Source organism: Drosophila takahashii, chromosome 2R, assembly GCF_030179915.1.
Source record: "Drosophila takahashii strain IR98-3 E-12201 chromosome 2R, DtakHiC1v2, whole genome shotgun sequence".
Taxonomy (NCBI): Eukaryota; Metazoa; Arthropoda; class Insecta; order Diptera; family Drosophilidae; genus Drosophila; species Drosophila takahashii.
The window spans coordinates 26,077,693-26,098,955 of record NC_091679.1 but is presented as its reverse complement, the minus strand read 5'-3'; the positions used below and the strand labels follow the sequence as shown (position 1 = coordinate 26,098,955).

Genomic DNA, 21,263 nt, shown 5'->3' with positions numbered 1-21,263 from the left:
CTGCCCTTTTCATCCCTTTTGCTCGATTCCCCATCCCCCGCTGTTTAGAACCACATATTCGTATTCCTTGATTGAAATTGCAGCAGCCATCTGCAAATTGCCAAACATAAAATGAAACATAGCAATTCGAGCACGAACGCACAAATTGATTGTTGGAATTGGCTCAGACGCAGCTGAGAATGAAGTCAGGATAGAGTTTCAAAAGTTGTCTCCTTGGCAAGTTCGTCTCACATATCAGGGGGAAAACATGCAGGGGAAAGAAAACATGTTCGCCCGCAGTGAGATGTTTTTTTCAAAGCACTTCGTATTTTCTTCATACAGAGAGACAACTAAAAATTATTTTTTCACTTAAAGGTTATTACATTTTTTTATTGTACATATATAGGGGAGAGGTCTGTAGGTTGAGACACCTTTTGTTTTTAGTGTCCCATTTGGACATTCGCTTTTGAAACTTCACGCGTTAGGTACCGATCGAAAGCTTAGTCTTTTAGCTGTAAAATAAAGCAAAAAAAATTTTTTTTCCCTTGGGAAAACTAAAAAATAATTTTTTTTGAAAAGTGCCAAAAAATGACAATTTGAAAAAGAGGTCTGTAGGTTGAGACACTTTTTAAAGTCAATAATACTCACACAAAAAGTACTCCAAACTATAAGGAACTTTTTATTTATGTTAATTTAATCAATTTTAGCTCGTCCTAAATCATTTCCCATCCATTTTTTAAGAACTTAGACCAAATAACAACCAAAATCAAAAGGCTCTTTGAACATTCACTTTTCCCCTAATATCAAAGAAATGTACTAGGCAGAAAGCGACCTCTGTTGGCCTCAGACCTTTTTGTATGAAAAACGGGTGATTCAAATTACACGCTCAAAGTGTCTCAACTTACACAAAATGGGATGTTTCGGAAAAAAATTAATAACTTTTGTTCTGACTGTCACATTAAGCTGATTCTTTTTTTAATTAGTTAACAGTTAATATACTAATGTTTTAAATGTCTTACCAAGTTAATTTAAGGACGTTATTAATTTTAAATGGGATTTTGAAAAAAGTAGACAAAAACTTTTTTGGTGCAAAATGGTACACGACTCTCACAGCTTAAATCTGGCTAGAGCCTGGCTTATAATGTTTTCCCCAAAAGTTTTTTCACTAAAAAAGTCTACAAAAAAAATAAAAAAAATTTTTTTAGTGGAAAAGTTTTGAGAAAATTGAGTGTCTCAACTTACAGACTGTCTCAACCTACAGACCTCTCCCCTACATAATAGAAAATGCTCATAATAACAAAAAATTTAATGTAATAAAAATATTATTTTAATTTGAATAAAATGTGTCAAATTTAGTATTACCTATTTATATTCACATGATATTTTGAAAAAATTCGGTAATATCATTATTCATATTGTGTAGACATTACAATTTTAAGTCACAAAATGTTGTCCCAAAACAAAAATGTCTCATACTTAGAGCTCTGATCAGCAATTTTGTTTTATTTTTCTCTCTGGTGTTTTTCTTCTTGCCCTTGTTTGCCGTCGAGTTGTAATTACTTGGCTCCGGAATGGTTGGCCCACAAAGGTAACCCAGTTAATTAAAATGAAAGCTTCGGGCCAGCGCATATTGTGGTTCCCCAATTGCCACGTATCCCCCGGATTTTATCCCTAAGGGCGGGCACACGTACATGCAGACACATTGGGTAATCCCTGCTTTAGAGGCTCTTATGGGGCATCAGTGTAAGCCAGGCCATCAAAAAGACTGGCATAATCCCGTTTAATTTCGTCATTATCCTGGCAGTTAATTAAGCGTCAGTCCATTCAAGATTTGCTGCATTTATGAGCTGCCAAACGAGCTGTCCATCAGCTGGGCTTACGATGCGTATACGCAATTTGCATACAGAATTCAATTGCGGCCACAAGTCCTCATTTAGGGGTCCTGCAATGGCTGTGCATTTCCAAGAGCGCAGACTTCAAATAAGGACACAATTCGCATAAATAATCCATGCATAATTCAGCACTCGAGCCGAAACGCAAAAAACAACTAAATCGCCAGCTGCGGAGTGGTGACCAAGGAAATATTGTATGCATGGTAAAAAGAAATTCCATGAATAATTCAGAGTCGCAAATAAATTGAGGAAAAATCATTTATCCAAGACCAGCGAACGATGAGAGCTGCGCAGCGATGGGAAAATGCAAATAAAAGTTAAGGAATTTCTCATCGATTCGAAATTCGAGTAACTCGAGGCAGATGTTTGGCTTTGTTTTCTTTTGTTTGGTATTTCTGACAGCATCAGAATGTGCTAATTATGAGTGTCTGATCCATATGGCGTAGATGAAAGATTCGCTTGTCTGGCGCAAAGTTATAAGAAGCCAATAAAGGCATTCATTCATTCTCGCCTCGACGCCCACCTGGGGACCCAAAAGAAACGCCTCGGCCACGACAAGCGATTAAACTCTAGGCCTGTGATAAGTTGAGTTTCGGTTCGTTGCGTGCTCGGTAAACATGATAATCAGAACCACAACAAGCCAGCACAGTGGGATACAGTCGGACAACGCTAACGACGACGGCAACGGCAGCCGGCAAAGCTGGAAACAGCGGGATATTCAGACAGCCCTATGTCGGCAATTTCGCATGAATGGCATGGGGATTGTGCTAGCCGGCAGTGACGTCATTCCTTACTATACAGGGCCAATAAGCCAAAGGGCAGAAAAAGACTTGAGGACAACAATGCAGAAAACACGGAACACAAAAAGAGCTTGGGTGGAAAAAAAAGTTTTCTACACACCGGGAAAAAAGTAAAAATAATTCGAATATAAGAAATTGATTTAAGTATTAGCATATTTATAAAGCATTGACTTCAGATCATCGAAAAATGTTCTTAAAATTAAAATTTTACTTTTAAAAAATATTTCATATTTTATTAATATGTTATTTAATCTTTTCATTTTCTCATATTTTTTAAATAAGCAATAAAAAACAAAATATATTCTTTTAAATATTAAGAACTTTTAAGATCACTTTGAATCAATAAGGTTAGTAAAATACTTTTTTTTCTGAATAACTTTTTCCCCAGTGCAGTCGCACGGAAATAGAATCGCTAAAATGTCAGGAAAAGTCAACAGGTGAGCATGGAGAAAGAGAGGCACGGTAAAAGTGCAAGGGAGACAGTGCTATTAGTGCCATATGACACTTGCTGACCCATGTCTAAATAATTGATGACTGACCTCGAGCTTGATTTATTGACTAAAGCTGTGATAGAAACAAGTCCGTGCACCATGTCAAATCCATAATTGATGTATGATGTTGCCTTTATATTACCCGATTAGGCGGGCCAATTTCCGATATTGTGCATGATATGGCCGAAAAAACAAAAACATTAATGACGCTGCGTTTATGAACCTGCGTTCGGCGTGGCAAAGGATATGCCTTCGTATACAATTTCATTATTTGGAGCCATAAAAAGGGCGGTAAAACATTCGGGTTTTATGCTTATCGAAAGCACGTGCTTCAGATGCGATCATTAGGCAAACGAAATGCCACTCGGCATTGTTAATGGTATTAAATGAGTACCGGCCACATGGCGTATGTGCGATAATTTGAGAAAGTTTTTCTTCCACCCAAGGTTAATGGCCACAAAACTTTTGCAGTCCCGAGTCCTTAAAAAGTTAGCTAATTGCAAAGCGCACAGTCAAGGCTCAAGTAAATTTATTTTGTAGCGTCGAAAGACTACAAGTATGCAACACTTTTATGGGCCAAACACTACTGGCCAAACTAAAAGGCCCACATAAAAAACTGAATGAAACATATGTGGGGTGTGTGGAAAAATAATGGCAGGCACATAAGCCGCAAAGTGCTCCCCCGGGAATAGTTTGCCACAAATATTCGGAATTACTTGGGTGCGGCATAGGGGGGAAAAAGCAAAAGCCGCACCTGAATGTGGGCGTTGGGAAATCTGCATTTTCCTTGCATTAAATTAATTGAAATTACATGCACAGGCATTCGGTTGCACAAGAGTCAGAGTCGGACAAATTGCTATTGCAACACTAGCGTCCTTGTCCCATGGGTTTTCTGCCTACCCCCTTCATTTTCCATTTCATTCATTAAAATAAAACAAACTGTATAAAATGTCCGAGAAAATACCGAAAACACAAAGCTTTTTTTCTCGGGGTGCGTAAAGCTCTAGCGTTTATCCCCCCAAACAGGCTCCTCACACTGGCATTTGCATTTAGTGACGCCATCGTTGGATGCTTTTCCAATTTTCGCGGCACCGGGGCGAAATAAAACCAGCTGCAGCATCGCAGGGCATTAATAATGCAAGAGGGTAAGACCGGCAGTCGGCCACCCACAAAACCGCCCGAGAGCACCCACAACCAGCCACCACCCCCTCACCTTCAACTCAATGCCAACCACCCACTCACCCACACACACGCTCTCGAATTCGTGGCATAAACTGTAAGTGTATGTGAGCCTTCGTTAACAATAACAAATGCCAAAGGAGAGCAAAAGTTACGGTTGGCCAAGAGAGGGGGCGGTGGAAGGTCGAAGGGGTTGGGGGTGGGGATGAAACCATAACGGCAGACAGCGAAACCGAATCCGAAGCAGTCTTCTAGGGGCACTGCCAGCGTGCAGTTCGCCAAGCTTCGCGCTGGAAAATCGGGAGAGAAAATCCAAGTCATCGCAATCATATTTCTGCAGAGCCTTACAATATTTACCCCACATTTGTGTCGTGTTGAAATATCCGCGTTAAACCTAAATAGCAATCAAAGAGCAAAGCAAAAAGTGCTGTAATCATTTATTTATTTCAATTTACTCGTGCTCGCGAGTGTTGGCCATGTCATGCAACCGCTGCATCTGCGGCACGCCTCCAAGTCCTCGGAGAACTCGAAGAAGCCACAAGCCTCAGTGTTGTGCCACAGAATTAATAAAATATTCCCAGTCACAGGTAAAAGTGCGACCCCTGGGGATGAATGAAAAGATAAATATAAGGAGCTCGGCAAAAATCCTCCTTCATTCATTATACATACATATAGCTTGATATAATCCAACTGGCTGTCACTTTTCTGTGGAGAATCAAAGATAAATGCGAGAGAAAACTGAGAAATGGGTGCAAAATACACCAGAACTTGTCATGAATTTATGAGAATCTTTTCTACAAATAATCGCCCCACTTTAAAACATCAAATTAAGCGACATTTAATCAGTGGGAAAATAAACAAGTTTATGTGCCAAAATAGTTGACATTTATGTCGCACATTTTCACGCTATAAACTTTAACTTTAGATGGTGGTAAATTAAGTAACAAAAATAAGTAAATTTTAAAAATAAATTTTCCTAATATGCCTATAAACGTTTTTACGGTGTTCACTGCAGTTTATGACTGACATACATTTCCTATTTGTGAAATTTGTTGATATTATAGAGCTAGTAATGCAGTATAAGTAATTCAGGTTTTATAAGCACTCGAATGGGTTTTCTCTGCCTTTGATGACCGCATCGGCAAATGGAAAGAATCATTCCGCTTTCTTATTGCTCTTTGTAATTCCCATAATTAAGACAATCGCAAGAAAGAGCAGTGATGTCATGGGTGCCAATTGAATCGGCTGAAAACACTCAAATTTCCGTAAATACTGCACAGGGTATATTTCTTGCTTTTTGGTACCACTACTTATCAATCGGTCGCTGGATTTTTGTTAAATCGATTGTGGGAGTTGCGTGCCAGCCGAAATAACACTTACCCGTTTGCCACTTTTCACCTGATTCCAGCACGCATCCACTACGTTGACCAGGTGGAGCAGGAGGAGTTGGATCAGCAGCAGCACCAGCAGCAGCAGCCTGGCAGCAGCTTCACCATCAGCGGATCCACACCGCCCCTCCAAATCTCGCCACACGGCTCACCTAAGTTGCAGCAGACGCAGCAGCGCCTGGGCAAACACCTCAGTAAATCCGCATCGGAGTTGAATGGCCACGATTGCCATCTGAGCGAGTCGCCGCACATATCACCGAAGAGGGCCAAGAGTGCCGTGGCCCAGCAGTTGGTCGGCGGAGGCGGTTCGGGGGGCGTGGCCAGCGGCGTGGGCGTGCTGCAGAAGACGCACGGATTCTTCAACAATCTACGACACCGCTGGAGTCGCGCGAAGAGCAAAGATCGTCTGGGTCGCAAGTCCCCAAGCGATTTTCTCGAGGAAAGCACCGATTATGCGGCGGACTACAGTTCGGAGAGCAGTTCCGTAACCCAGAGTCCCCGCCATCGAAGCACCACCATCGGCGGTTCGCCACTGGCCCGCGAATTTCGGGCCACCGCCAAAATGGCACAGGTTATCCAGCGATTCGGGGGCTCCATGGAGGGCCGGATAGACGAGCATCCGGAGAACGGTTCGGCGGGCTGCAGTCCCCCGGAACTGACCACCCAACAGCAGCTGGAGGCCCTGCAGGTTGGTGGTGCCGCACTCGGCATTTGGCTTGTTTATACGCTTTGCTTATGTTACCAATTGGCTTTGTTTGATTTTATCGCGTTTTTCTTTACTCAATGGCACTAACTTAAATTTTGTGGAATTTTCGCTTTTCCAACGACTTGCTGCGCTGCACAACTCTAACTAACTGAAAAATGAATATGAAAATGCAACTGCAATCCAATCGATCAGGCCGACGAGCAACGTCGCAAGCGCGAAGCCCAATTACGTCAATTCGTCTTCTTTCAGCTGCGCGTGCATCTCAAGTCCGGCAGCGACCTGGTGGCCATGGACAAGAATGGTAAGCAGGCCCCCAGAATTACCCACCCGTTCCCCCTCCCATTTCTATTATCCAACCCACACCTTTGTGCTTAATCAGGCACTGGTCACAATGCACTGGCACTGCAGCGAGAAATTTCTTTTGTCTTTCGTCCCTGCCGCAGGACTGAGTGATCCTTATGTCAAGTTCAAGGTCGGCGGCCGCCTCCTCCACAAGTCGCGCACCATTCACCGGGACCTGAATCCCGTGTGGGACGAGGTCTTCATCGTGCCCATCGAGGACCCCTTCCAGCCGATTATCGTGAAGGTGAGTGCCGAGAAAGTTCTGGGGTGGCCTGTCAGGCACTCCAGAAAAGTTGGTTCTGGTTTTACACGGAGAGAAAGTGGTAATCAATTATTAATTTTCAAGAATTTATTAATTTATTTTGCTGATTCAATAACATACAAATTTTACAGAAGTAGTGTCTTTTATAACGAACTAAAATATTAAACAGTCTTGGAAGACCTTTTACTTAAATGGTCTTCATAAAAATACCTTTCTTTAACATCACACAAATTATTTAGCTAGTAAAAAGAAATATAGTAACAATATATTTGGTACAAAATATTACGTATTTCCAGTAAATAGTTGGAAAGCTCATATCGATATTTTAAATACTGTTTTTTCTTTGCTTTGAAATATGTTCCCCGAACTTACAGTGTCCAAATAAAAGGGAAAAGCTAACTTTTAATACCAACATAAAAGTCAATGGGGTTTTCTTATGCTTAGTTGTGCCTCCGCAAATAGTTTTCCCCAGATAAGGACAGCAATATGCGATAAGAAATGGGCCGCGGGTCTTCAGCAGGGTAGCGTGGCCGAGCGGTCTAAGGCGCTGGTTTAAGGCACCAGTCTCCTCGGAGGCGTGGGTTCGAATCCCACCGCTGCCATTGATAAAGTTTTTTTTTATTAAATAATTAAATCTATATTTTTCGATGTGTATGAACCCACAATCGCGTGGAAACCAGTCGAATTCCCAAAGCACCTATCTCAATCTAATCGAAGTGAACTTCCGTTTCGTCTCTTTGGATCCCCCCCTCTCTGCCAGGTTTTCGACTATGACTGGGGACTGCAGGACGACTTTATGGGCTCGGCCAAGCTGGACTTAACCCAATTGGAATTGGGCAAGGCCGAGGACATCCACCTGCAGCTGTGCGACTCGGGCGGAAATGGAGGAAGCGGCTTGGGGGAGATACTCATCAATTTGACGCTCTGGCCGCGCAGTCAGGAGGACAAGGAAATGGTGAGTGGCATCCATAAATCGATTCACCCTATTGTTCGGGGTCTTTAGCGGGTGGGGGTTCTTTGGGAAACTCGGAAGCAGCTCGTCTGGGCCATCAATCAGCCCTTCACCGGCGGTTTTCCACGGTGAGCTAAGCGATTGTCTCGCTACCTTTTGTCTGGCATTCTTAATTGCCTCTCGACAGGCTCCAGACCACCCACCCCCACCTTTGACCCACCTTTTATTTATAAGCGCTCGCTTACCCACTAACTTTATTTATGGCCCAGCTGAATTGGTTACACACGGCCCGGGGTTTTACTTTCGGATAGACACACACAAAGCTTTAACTTTGATCCAGTGCCCGCAACTAACATGAACTAAAGCCGAACAATTGAGCTGTTTTTTCGACAATGGCAAACTCATCATGACTAGCTTTCAAGCGGTGAGAGCAACGATCGCCGGGGCTCAACAAATAAAAGCTTGAGCTGTCATTGGCATTGCATGTTATCTCTCAACGAAGTCGCTCCAAAGCAAACAATTGAAAAACGGGGAAATACAGTGGTAAAACGGGTATAGGGGAAAGTCGAAGTTGGGATACCCTATTTTTTAAAAATTGAAAAATTTAAGAGTAAAAAATGCTACTGAACTATTAAAGAATACTAATATTATTATGACGTTTGAATAACATTTTTTAAAACTCATATAAAAATTAACATTTTTTGACATTTTTTAAATATTTTAAAATAAAAATCCAAATTAATTTCCTGTATATATTTTCGGTAATTTTTATGACTAGAAAAAGTTTTCAAAACTGTTTTCAAACTTATTACGGTTAATTCTAAAGGTCTAAGATTTGTTATTATTACGTTTGAATAACATTTTTTAAAACTCAAGAAAGAGTAGAAATTTTCGACATTTTCCAAATATTTTAAAATTAAAATCCAAATTAATTTCCTGTTTATATTTTCTGTAATTCTGATGTCAATAAAAACACTTTCAAAACTTTTTTCAAACTTAATACGTATAATTTTTAAAGGTATATAACACTAGTTTACAAAATAATATTCTTGGTGTGCTCCCCAGCAATTGATGGCAAATTCTGTTAGTGTTGGACCCCTAGATCACAAAAATAGCAATTATTTTTTTTTCGATGGCACAGTTTTTTTTTTAAAGATTTTTTAAAGTTCGAAATGTTAAATTTCGGACTTTTTTCGAATTTCTTCTTATATCTCGGCAGATATCCACTTGGTTGAGCCAGTTTTAGTTTTATTTTAAAGTCAATAGATCAGAGCTTAACTTTGCCATACAGATCAATATGATTGGATGAGTAATGGCAGCGCAGAAGCTTGACAAAGATGAAAAATGTGTTTTTTGGTCGTCTGTAAGTCGGCTGTATATATCGTAAAAACTCGAAATAAATCCGTTGAAAAATCATAATGGGTACAAACTTAAAGTGTACATCCTACCGAATAGAACAAGCTGGATATGGCCCAAATCCATGGAAAACTGGATTTATGGTGGATTTTTAAAGTTCGGATTTTTCCACTTTTTTTGGTTGACAGAGTCCAAATTTAAGATTTATCATAGGCGGCGACATGTAAACAAAAATAATTGGTGTTGGCAGCCGGGTCACTAAATAGCTAAATCAGATATTTAAAAGCTAGAAAATTATTAAAGTGAATTTAATTTTTGAAATTAAGGTTACTTTTTTCATAAGAATGAACTATCCAAATGGATAGTACTTAATTAAAAATACTCGCAGTCATAACGCAAGCAATTTTATATTTTTAAAGGAATTTTCAGAAATTAAATTTATTTTATAATTTTCTAGCTTTTAAATTTAGCTATTTTTTGACCCGGCTGCCGTCACCACTCATTTTTGTTTACATGTCGCCGCCTATGATAAATCTTAAATTTGGACTCTGTCAACCGAAAAAAGTGGAAAAATCCGAACTTTAAAAATCCACCATAAATCCAGTTTTCCATGGATTTGGGCCATATCCAGCTTGTTCTATTCGGTAGGATGTACACTTTAAGTTTGTACCCATTATGATTTTTCAACGGATTTATTTCGAGTTTTTACGATATATACAGCCGACTTACAGACGACCAAAAAACACATTTTTCATCTTTGTCAAGCTTCTGCGCTGCCATTACTCATCCAATCATATTGATCTGTATGGCAAAGTTAAGCTCTGATCTATTGACTTTAAAATAAAACTAAAACTGGCTCAACCAAGTGGATATCTGCCGAGATATAAGAAGAAATTCGAAAAAAGTCCGAAATTTAACATTTTAAACTTTAAAAAATCTTTTAAAAAAAACTGTGCCATCGAAAAAAAAATTAGTGCTATTTTCGTGATCTAGGGGTCCAACACTAACAGAATTTGCCATCAATTGCTGGGGAGCATTTCGGCTGTAAACTAGTGTAATTTGGGAAGCTACCAACATACCCTGATAAATAGCTAACGCCCTGAATTAACAGGCAGATGTAAAGATGCGTCATCTACCTCCGTATATAGTAAATTCAATTTTTACATGCACATATGTGCACTTTGCCTAGTCCGGCATACCTTGTTAATTCGTCATTAGTGTATATTTTTTCTCGCAATCGCAAGACCTCTGTCCCAAGTGGCTTTAGTCACTGTTCGCGCGTCGAAAGCGAAGTACGGCTTAGAGTTTTGTTTGTCGGCCTGTATAATTCGGGCTCTCGATCGGCAATCATGTTGGGCAACAGTTGGCCCGGCTGCAAGCGGGCTCCTCGCATGGTGCTCAAACATGTGAGGCGGCAGCACGAGGAGCTGCGGGAGCAACTGGAGCAGGGATGCGACGAACTGATGGAGGTGGCCGAGTCTCATTTTCCGGATTGCACTCTATTGCAGCACTTTCAGCGCAACTCGAAGCTGGCCGAGTCATCGAAGCGATTGAAGTCGCAGATCTGGAGCTCAGTGGTCACCATTTTGCTGGTCAAAGCCAAGGATTTGCCGCTGGCCGAAGATGGCAGCAAGCTGAATGACACGCACTTTAAGTTCAGGTTAGATAAAAGTTTAAAAAATGTCAAAATCATTATAATCAGCAATATTTAATTTAGATTGGGCAATGAGAAATACAAGAGCAAGTCTTCCTGGACGGAGCGCTGGCTGGAACAGTTCGATCTGCATCTATTCGATGAAGATCAAAATCTGGAATTGGCTCTTTGGAATCGAAATACCCTGTATGGCAAGGCCATTATAGACCTGAGTGTTTTCCAGCGCGAGAACACGCATGGCATCTGGAAACCCCTTGAAGATTGTCCCGGAGAAGTCCACCTAATGCTCACGATTAGTGGAACCACAGCCTTGGAGACGATCAGCGATCTGAAGGCCTTCAAGGAAGATCCGCGAGAGGCTCAGTTGCTAAGGGATCGATATCGATTCCTAAGATGCCTCCAAAACCTGCGCGATGTGGGTCACCTGACGGTGAAAGTTTTCGGAGCAACTGGACTGGCTGCAGCGGATATTGGTGGAAAATCCGATCCCTTTTGTGTGTTGGAACTGGGAAACGCCCGACTGCAAACCCAAACGGAGTACAAAACACTCACTCCCAATTGGAACAAGATATTTACTTTGTAAGTAGGGGTTTAACTTTTCGAAACTTCCATCTAGCTAACCAGTTTGTTTAATCCCTATTCTAGCAACGTTAAGGACATCACACAGGTTCTGGAGATCACCGTCTTCGATGAGGATCGAGATCATCGCGTCGAGTTCCTGGGCAAACTAGTCATCCCCCTGCTGAGGATCAAGAGTGGAGTCAAACGATGGTACACGCTGAAGGACAAGAACCTCTGTGTTCGGGCCAAGGGAAACTCTCCGCAAATTCAGCTGGAACTGACGGTAGTTTGGAGTGAGATTCGAGCCGTTTGTCGAGCCCTGCAGCCCAAGGAGGAGAAACTCATCCAGCAGGAGGCCAAATTCAAGCGACAACTCTTCCTGCGCAATGTCAATAGACTCAAGGAGATTATCATGGATATCCTAGAAGCAGCGCGCTATGTCCAGTGAGTTTGGGGATATTTTATAAACACTAAACAAAATGTTATAGTTTTATTCCTTTTATAGGAGCTGCTTTGAGTGGGAATCACCTGTGCGTTCCAGCATAGCTTTTGTCTTTTGGATTGTGGCCTGCGTTTATGGCGATCTAGAGACCGTACCCCTAGTCCTACTACTCATCATACTTAAGTGAGTAATAATAATAATAATAGAGTACAAAAATTTAACTTTATTTTACTTGATATTCCAGAAAGTGGCTCTATCGCCTTATAACGGGTACCACAGATGCCGCTGCGCACTACGACTACGAGTACGATGAAGATGATGACGATGACAAGGAGAAGGAGGAGAAGAAGTCCATCAAGGAAAGATTACAGGCCATCCAAGAAGTCTCCCAGACCGTGCAGAATACTATAGGCTATCTGGCTTCATTAGGCGAAAGCACTATCAAGTGAGAGTTCTTTTGAATGGGTTGCATCACAGTTTATTTTAATTTCTTGTTATCCATAGCACATTCAACTTTTCCGTCCCCGAACTGACCTGGCTGGCTGTGGTCCTACTGTTGGGCGCCATTCTGGTCCTGCATTTCGTCCCCCTCCGCTGGCTGCTCCTCTTCTGGGGCCTGATGAAGTTCTCCAGACGTTTGCTGAGACCCAATACCATTCCCAACAACGAGCTATTGGACTTTCTTTCACGAGTGCCAGATAACGAGGAGATTGTAAGTGATCTTTTCATAGAAACTGATTCTATAAGTATTTGAAAAGTCTAAGAAGAAAGAGATTAATATCTAAACACATAAACAACACACAAATAATTCTTAAGGCTAAGCAAATTTAAAATTTCTAGAGATCCCAAGTTTTATAATTCCTTTTCATAATAATTTTTCTGTTTTCCCTTGATCTCAACATAAGCTATTTGAAATTCCTTGAACATTTTTATTTAAGTATCAAACTTAATTTGACTTTCTGTGTGCGATTAACTAGAACTTATGATTTCCTTTTGCAGAATCAATATCGAGAACTGCCACCATCGGCGCCCACCGACCAGATGCGCAACAACCCGAAGAAGAAGTTGAAGGGATCATAGTCCATAACCAGCGCTGATGCGGCAATGGCGTCCCTTTCGCCGCCGCAGTCCAGCGCACTGGGAGGAGCGGGTGGAGGGGCAAGCGGATCCGGCGGAAGGCAGCAGCTGATGCAGCGCTTCCGGGCCAACACCAGCCAGCTGAAGCACAAGTTTGGCCAGGCCAAGAGCCTCAGTCTGAGCCATAGCGAATTCAATTAGACACCAAAGTTAGTTAGCTAGTTAAGAATCGAGGGTACGAGGGCGGCACCAAGTAAACTAGTTCCACCCATAGACGGCAACATCAATTCAACTTGACTCAATTATGCAGCACAATGTTTGCTTCACTTATTTTCCTAGAACTATATATATATACACAGAAAAGAATATGAATATGATTGTAAATGTATGCAAAACTCCAAACTATTTACACAAACCGATTCTGTACATACACGAAGATAGCGGATATTAGGACTCTATTGAAACATTGCATGTACCTAAGGTAACCTCTCTCAAAGATCTATTCGAATATTTACCAAAACTCTAATTGCTAACTACCAGATTCCTTTTGCGCGAATCCAAATGCGATTAATTATTTATTGTGTATTTCAATTTGTGATATTTTCAAAGAATTTTGCAACTAGGCTTACTACTTATGTGACTTAACCCACGGAAGCTCCGTACCGCATTGAAGTTTCCCTCAACTCCATTTACAATTTACCATTCGATTGCACTCGACTCGTTTAAGGACGCTTCTTCATTATATACCTTTACATATATACCTAAATAAGCCTAAGCCTAAGCCTAACCAAGTTTATTGTAATTATTTCATTCGAAAAGATTGTTCAAAACATTTTCTAAAATTTATATTTATTAACTATGTCTAGGATAATCAGCTCGAAAAGGCCCCGGCCCAGCCATACATATTAATATAAATTAAATGCTACTGTAACCCACTCCGATTGATCGATTTGATACATTTTAGATAGTTCAACTATTTTATACCCCACAACAAGAGCAACAACAAAGTTTTTATATACATACCAAACTCAATTAATTAATTAGCACCTAAGTTAAGTTTGTTATTTTTCAATATATATATATGATGGCAAAAATAATAAAAATATTTTTGGATTTCGCTCAAAACATGAAACTATTTTTTACATTGATGGCAGATCTTCTAAAACTGTACAGTGCTTTTCAAACTATTGTTTTCCAATTTTTTGAGCCAAAAGCTGTAAGCTGTTTTGCTTTTAATTTATTTGTTATCATTGTTTGTTTTGCTCATCCCTCTGTTTACTTGCCAATTAAGCTTTTAAGTACTGGAAATCACATTTAGATAAAAACCAAAGCATGCAAATAACTGTTAACCGTTTTTTTCCTTACGCTCTACTCCCGAGAACAACCGAAAAATAGCATGCCCCTCGTTCTCTCTCTGCGCAGCACACTTCGTTTCCTTTCGTTTTGGTTTTCGGTTGAGCCTTTTACGTTGAGCTGTTCGTGAGACGCTCTGTTACGAACCTCGTTCAATGAGAGATACGAATGTCGCTCGCACAGGGAGACTTATTAAAAGACCGATTGACTGAAAAAGTCATCGCAAAAAGTCTTTTCACTAATGCAACTATACAATGTATTCCCTTTAAAAGTACGTGCGAGTGAAAGGGAGAGCAATATCGCCCAAGCACGTTAACGTTAACACATGCGCAAAAGACTTTTTGAAACGTCGTTCAGGAGCAATCGGTCTGTAAGCGAGCCGAGCAAAAGAAAGCCGAAAAAACTGCTCGTCGGCTGAGTGCGAGCAAAATTTCTGTACGAACAATTCAATCGGTTGCTCTCTGATTGTTTGCTCAAAGTCTCAGAGGAAAACAGTTATTTGGGGACCGCACGAATCGGTCAACAGTTATTTGCGAGCTATGATAAAAACTGAAGTGTCGAACTGGACACTAAAAATACATTTCGCTTTTAGATACTGCTTATCAGCGGTTCTGCTGCCTCTCTTTTTTTTAACAATTATGCAATGAACGCGAATTTTTCCATACGATGCGATAAACAAAAATTTATTATGAAAAATATAATCAGTAGCGTTACAAGTTAAGCGGTTGCTAATAACTAAAGTTCTCTTTTTCCATTAGATCGTAAACATCTGAGAAATCACGGCCCCCAAGTCCCTGAGAAATTAAGGAACTGTAGATCTTGTGGGTCAGCAAGCCCATAGGAATCGGGGAATTCACAGAGCGAGCTACGTTGGCAACCAGTTCCAGATCCTTATTAATCAATGATATGGGAACCTTGTTGGTTTGAGTTAACGGAGAAATTCCTGGTACTGGATTATAAAACTCTGAGGTCCAGCAGCGCCCAGTTGAGGAGTTGAGGATTTCGGCAAAGACCTTGGGACTCAGACCTTGACGAACGGCCAAATTCATGGTCTCTGATACGCCCAGCATGGATATCGCCAGCATCATGTTGTTGCACAGTTTGGCAGCCTGACCCATTCCATGGGATCCGCAGTAGATGATTCGTTTTCCCATGCACTGGAGTATCCTTTCAACTGTCTTGAAATCGTTTTCAAATCCACCCACCATAAAGGTTAGTGTGGCTTGCTCTGCTCCAGGTACTCCGCCAGAAACTGGAGCATCTAAGAACCTTCCTCCTTTAGAACTAATTCTCTTTTGCAGTGACTTGGCCAATTTCGGGGAAATTGTGGAGGAGTCTATGAAAATTGTCGGCTTGTTGAACCCGTAAGAAATTATTTCATCATAGGAAGCATCCACTACGGAATTATTTGGCAGCATGCTGAAGACGAACTCCGAGTTTTTGGCGAGATCAGAAGTTTTTGAATAAACTACAGCTCCCTTGGTCTCAAGATCTTTGCAGGCCTTGTTTGATATATCGTAAACATGTAGTTTATGTCCGAACTTTATTAAATTACTGGCCATGTGCCCACCCATATTACCAAGTCCTATAAAACCAATTTGGCTGGCGTTTCTTTGGAGCATTATTTTCTTCAAGACTAGAAGATTACGGGGCAATAAGAGTCTGAGTGGCATATTTAGCTAAGATTCAACTTCGACTACGGAAAATTCGAAATAGATCTGCAAAAGTATAAATACAAATAGATGTTTTATTTCACCAGATTGTTTTATTAAAGGCCCGGAAAAGGTTTAATTATACCCGTTACTCGTAGAGTAAAAGGGTATACTAGATTCGTGCAAAAGTATGTAACAGCTAGAAGGAAGCGTTTCCGACCCCATAAAGTATATATATTCTTGATCAGGGTCACTAGCCGAGTCGATCTAGCCATGTCCGTCTGTCCGTCTGTCTGTCTGTCTGTCTGTCTGTCTGTCTGTCCGTCTGTCCGTCTGTCCGTCTGTATGAACGCTGAGATCTCAGAAACTACAAAAGCTAGAAGGTTGAGATTTCCCACACATATTCTTTGGCTTCCTACGCAGCGCAAGTTTATTTTAGCCGAGCGCCACGCCCCCTCTAACGCCCACTAACGATTTTAAAATGGGTCCTGCGCCCACATCTTTAAAGATTTCCGAGAAGTATAAATGCAATTTTGTTATGTATATTTATACCTATCGAAATGTAGAAGACATTTTTTAAATCGGACCATTCATTAAAAAGTTATACGCAATGAAAAATTATATATCTATCTCCCTCGCACTCCCTTTAGCTGAGTTACGATTATTAGTCGGGACACCAACCCGACACAGCGTTCGCACTCCCTTTAGCTGAGTGACGGGTATTAGATAGTCGGGACAACAACCCGACTATAGCGTTCTCTCTTGTTTTTAATTTACACCTACCAAAGTCACAGAGTCAGAGCAAATGAACTCAGCACCTTTAATAATAGCAACAACTTGTGAGAAATATAAAATAAATATTTTCTTTTAGCACCTGTTTGCTAATTTTCGAGTGTGCTCTAATTAAAATTGAGAGATAAAAATGCTAGAAAATAATCTAATAACACTATGCAGCATCAAAAATTTACCTCGATGGATGCTATATTTTTGGATTCGTTACGAATTCCCAAGTTAAACAGCATTATCCAAAAAGTTCCCCGACGCAAGGATTCTTAGCAAAAGGACCTCAAAGTTCGAAAAATGGTGAAATTGGCCTACTTTCCAGTGCTCTCAGAGGCAAATGGATGCAAGGTTTGATTCGATGTTAAAGTTTTTTAAAAGATACACTCTTTATCTTTCAAACCCCATACTTAGAATAATTTTATGATTTTTTTTAAGGCAGAAATAAATTTCAAAAAACATAGTCAAAAAACTAAAAAACTTACAGCTGCGGTAAAAATAGTAGTAGTGTTGCCGCCCTGTGTTTTTAAATGTTTTTTTGTTGTCACTTTTCTTATCCAATTAGTCTATTAGTACAATTATAATAAATACAATATTACCAGGAGAAGATAAATTACAACAACAAACCTTTAAAAACACAGGGCGGCAACACTACTACTATTTTGACCGCAGCTGTATGCTTTTATGTTTTTTGACTATGTTTTCTAAAATTTGTTTCCCCTTTAATAAAAATCCTAAAATTATTCTAAGTATGGGGTTGAAAGATAAAGGGTGTATCCTTTAAAAAACTTTAACATCGAATCAAACAATGCATCCGTTTGTCTCTGAGAGCTCTGGAAAGTTGTCCAATTTCAGCATTCTTCGAACTTTGAGGTCCTTTTGCTAAGAATCCTTGCGTCGGGGAACTTTTTAGAAAACGCAGTTTAACTTGGGAATTCGTAACGAATCCAAAAATATAGCATCCATCGAGGTAAATTGAAAAAGCACTAAAAATGCTGCACAGTGTAATACGAGCTCTTTATGCTGATAAAGCGCTTCTCAAACTGTGAGCTTTAATGCTACGCACCTGAAATAATTCAGCAAAATATTCCATCGGTGCCTCTCAATCGGTGAGCTTTTGATAACCACGCCATAATTTCCATTCCGACTTTTCATTGTTGTTTGTTTTGCTCGCTTCTCTGTTTACCTGTGGAGCTTTATGAATTAAAAACGATCGCCATGTGGAATCTTTAATCTAATGCCACGAGTGCAGGAGATAAGCGACAATCGTAAATTGTATTTGCAGGGGTCTCAAAAGTGGCAATAAAACAAAAGCCCAACACAGATGTTTGAAGACGCTTATCAGCTCTCGGAGTTCCGCTCGTCAGACGATCCCAGCCAGACCAAATCAGACCAGCCCACGATTACGTAACACCATGGAACTTTTTCACTCAATACGATAAACGAATACGAATAGGTCTTTAATTTACGCACATATTTGCATAGAACATGGTAATTGCACAGTCGAAATTGCAAAAATGGGCAGGCTACCCAAACTTAGTGCTATATATATAAATGCAGGTCTGGTGAGGATTGGGCTACCCACTATCTAAGTAAGCCAGTAATTTAAACGCTGAACTTCTCCTTCTTCATCAGGTCGTACACCACGGAGAAGTCCTTGTTGCCCAGACCCTTCTCGCACAGCGACTGGTAGACCTTGTGGGCCAGCGATCCCAGCGGGATGGGAGATCCGGAGGTGGTGGCCACACCGGAGGCCAGGCCGAGATCCTTGGTGATCAGGGCGGTGGAGAAGCCGCCGGCATATTCCCGGTTGGCGGGGGCAGTGGGGCAGACGCCGGGCACCGGGTTGTAGATCTCGGAGGCCCAGCAGCGGCCGGTGGAGGAATTGATGATCTCGGCGAAGACGTTGGCATCGAGGCCCTGGCGGACAGCCAGATTCATGGCCTCCGAAACGCCGATCATCGAGATGGCCAGCATCATGTTGTTGCACAGCTTGGCGGCCTGGCCCATGCCATAGACGCCGCAGTGGGTGATCCCGCTTGCCCATGCACTCCAGCACGGCCTTGACGGCCTGGTACTCGGCCTCAGTGCCGCCCACCATGAAGGTGAGGGTGGCCTGCTCGGCTCCGGGAACTCCGCCCGAGACGGGGGCATCGATGAAGCGGGCGCCCTTGCCGCTGATCTTCTTCTGCAGCGACTTCACCAGATCCGGCGAGATCGTCGAGGAGTCAATGAAGATGGTGTCCTTGCTGACGCCATCGGCGGTCATCTCGTCGTAGGAGGCCTCCACAATGGCGTTGTTCGGCAGCATGGTGATCACAAAGTCCGAGTTCTTGGCCAACTCCGAGGTCTTGGCGTAGACGGTGGCTCCCTTGGCGGCCAGACCGTCGCAGGCGGGCTTCGAGATGTCGAACACATGCAGCTTGTGGCCGGCCTTGATCAGGTTGCTGGCCATGTTGGCGCCCATGTTGCCCAGACCCACGAATCCAATGTTCTTGCTGCCGCCCTGGGTGGACATGGCGCGCACCAGAGTCTGGCTCCAGGCATTCAGCATAGCGGGGGACATCACACGGAGCGACATGGCTGCGGGAAAAATACTACATATATTGTTATGTAATCACAGACTAGCTAGTTGCCTAGCCACTATATCTCACCCACCTGTTGATCTAGAAGTCTGGGGAAATAAGGCTGAAACTGCGAAAGTTCTACGCGATCGGACCGCTGTCAGAAGCACACTGCTCCCGGCCGCTGGCAAGTCACGTAATTTCACTTCGTTCCAGCGGCTGCTAAAGAGTTGTCGAGTCAACTAAAAATGCTATTTTGTAATTAAAGTTAATAATAGAAATTTTAAAAAGATTTTGCTTCTTTTAATTTCAAATTTAAATCTATATTACATTTAAAATTGAAACTAAACATAAGAGGCCATTGGTCTAGGAAAATATTGAATTTGTTTTGATTCAAAATGTACTTTTCTTGATAAGGCTTAGTACTCAACCCAACAAAAAGTCGTCCAAAACAAAAAACTTCATATGAAAAATAATGTCAAAAAATTTTGTTTCATATGAAGTTTTTGTTTTGGACGACTTTTTGTTGGGTTGAGTACTAGCCCTAAAACAAAAATAATATTTAGTTTTCAAAAAGTTTTTGAAAATGCGTCACTTTAGACTTTGTACCGACACTTTAAGATTTAAGGATTAAAATCATGCAAATATTTTGTATTCACTTTTATTTTCAAAATTATCTTAAAATTTAATTTTAAGATATGTAAGACCCTAAAGTTTTTAATAGAAAAAAAAACTTTTATTTTCTACGGCTTCCTTTAAATTTACTTATATGGTATGTACATACATACGTCGGCCTTCTGGCGGCCCGACAACTCTGCCAGATCAAAACAAGTTCTCTATAGCTCAGCTCCCTCTCTTTGGCTCCACCATATGGTTAGCATATATAAAATATACTATACGGGTTTCCAGTGACGCCGGCAAAAGCTCTATTATTCTTTCCAATGCTTTTGCTTGATTTATGTTCTAATTGGAAGACACGTGCCGTTGTTTCGTTTATCAGCTTGGGCAAAACTTTCGATTTCATTTACTTTCCCTGACCTTCAGCGTTTCAGGGGGCCTGTGTGTGTAGGGAGATCTAGAAATTGTGGGTGTGTCAGCTTGTCGTCGAGTGCCAAGACCAGAGGCTCCAAAACTGTAAGCTTTCACGCTGATGGTTCGATTTGAATTGGAGTGTTTCTAAAATCAAATAAATTTAATTTAATTCTTTAATTTTGCCATCAAACTTGGTCGGTTCAACGTCTTTGGCTTTGTCTAAATAAATGAATGGATGACAACTTGCGAATCGCTTAAATTGCGTGAAATATCGTGCATAACTAAATTCGCACGCGCAATTTCCAAACTGATGTTTCATTTTACACTCACTTGAGGGGTACATTTAGCTTCATAAAAAAATATTTTACGAATATTCAAATACTTTGTTTAATCGAAAGAAAAATGTTTATGGTTGAACCTTGGAGAATAGTTGCTTTTAAGAAATATCAAAAATTATCCAATATTATTAGTACTTGAAGCGGTAAATAAAATGTATAAAAACAATATAAATATTATACGAGCTTCAAATATTTTACCTTTAAATATACATAAATAGTTTTATTTTTTATAATCTTCATTTCTGATATAGTCTTCCGATTAAGACATTATTTTTAGGGCATTTGAACTTCGTTTTCTTACTGACAGCCGTTTTTAATGTTTTTCTTTTTGCACCTTTCTTGCGTTAGAGCATTGCCAATACTTGATCCCACAATAAACAATTTGATGTTTTGCGATTTTGCTTTCTTGTGCTATTTTTATCACAGCTTTCCGAACCTCAATTGGCAGAGATATCTTTTTCAC

The 21,263-nt window shown here is 40.9% G+C and overlaps 3 protein-coding genes and 1 non-coding gene across 5 annotated transcripts; 2 read left to right on the top strand and 2 right to left on the bottom strand.

Annotated features, from left to right (window-relative positions):
- Window positions 1-4,807: 4,807 nt before the first annotated feature.
- Mctp (multiple C2 domain and transmembrane region protein) lies at window positions 4,808-14,206 on the top strand. Of its 2 annotated transcripts, none has more exons than XM_070213469.1 (12): window positions 4,808-4,928; window positions 5,750-6,417; window positions 6,685-6,736; window positions 6,879-7,021; window positions 7,800-7,994; window positions 10,856-11,007; window positions 11,065-11,580; window positions 11,647-12,006; window positions 12,068-12,187; window positions 12,249-12,449; window positions 12,509-12,716; window positions 13,004-14,206. In XM_070213469.1, the coding sequence occupies exons 1-12, from the start codon at window positions 4,823-4,825 to the stop codon at window positions 13,082-13,084; spliced, it is 2,802 nt and encodes a 933-aa protein (XP_070069570.1). In that variant the 5' UTR covers window positions 4,808-4,822; the 3' UTR covers window positions 13,085-14,206. The 2 variants fall into 2 exon arrangements, with proteins under 2 accessions (XP_070069570.1, XP_044248735.2); XM_044392800.2 differs by having other exon boundaries at window positions 6,628-6,736.
- Window positions 7,560-7,641, top strand: TRNAL-AAG (transfer RNA leucine (anticodon AAG)). Its single transcript has one exon. It is a non-coding gene; the product is annotated as a tRNA-Leu (tRNA).
- Window positions 14,207-15,162: 956 nt separating the features above from the next.
- On the bottom strand, window positions 15,163-16,056 carry LOC108069002 (probable 3-hydroxyisobutyrate dehydrogenase, mitochondrial). Its single transcript, XM_017158903.3, has one exon. It carries the CDS (start codon window positions 16,054-16,056, stop codon window positions 15,163-15,165), a length of 894 nt encoding a protein of 297 aa, XP_017014392.3.
- Window positions 16,057-18,288: 2,232 nt separating this feature from the next.
- On the bottom strand, window positions 18,289-19,664 carry LOC108069070 (probable 3-hydroxyisobutyrate dehydrogenase, mitochondrial). The gene is given in 3 exon segments (XM_017159018.3): window positions 18,289-18,900; window positions 18,902-19,449; window positions 19,525-19,664. Coding segments are annotated over 2 exon segments (975 nt in total). The 5' UTR covers window positions 19,448-19,449; window positions 19,525-19,664; the 3' UTR covers window positions 18,289-18,471.
- Between the last annotated feature and the right edge of the window lie 1,599 nt (window positions 19,665-21,263).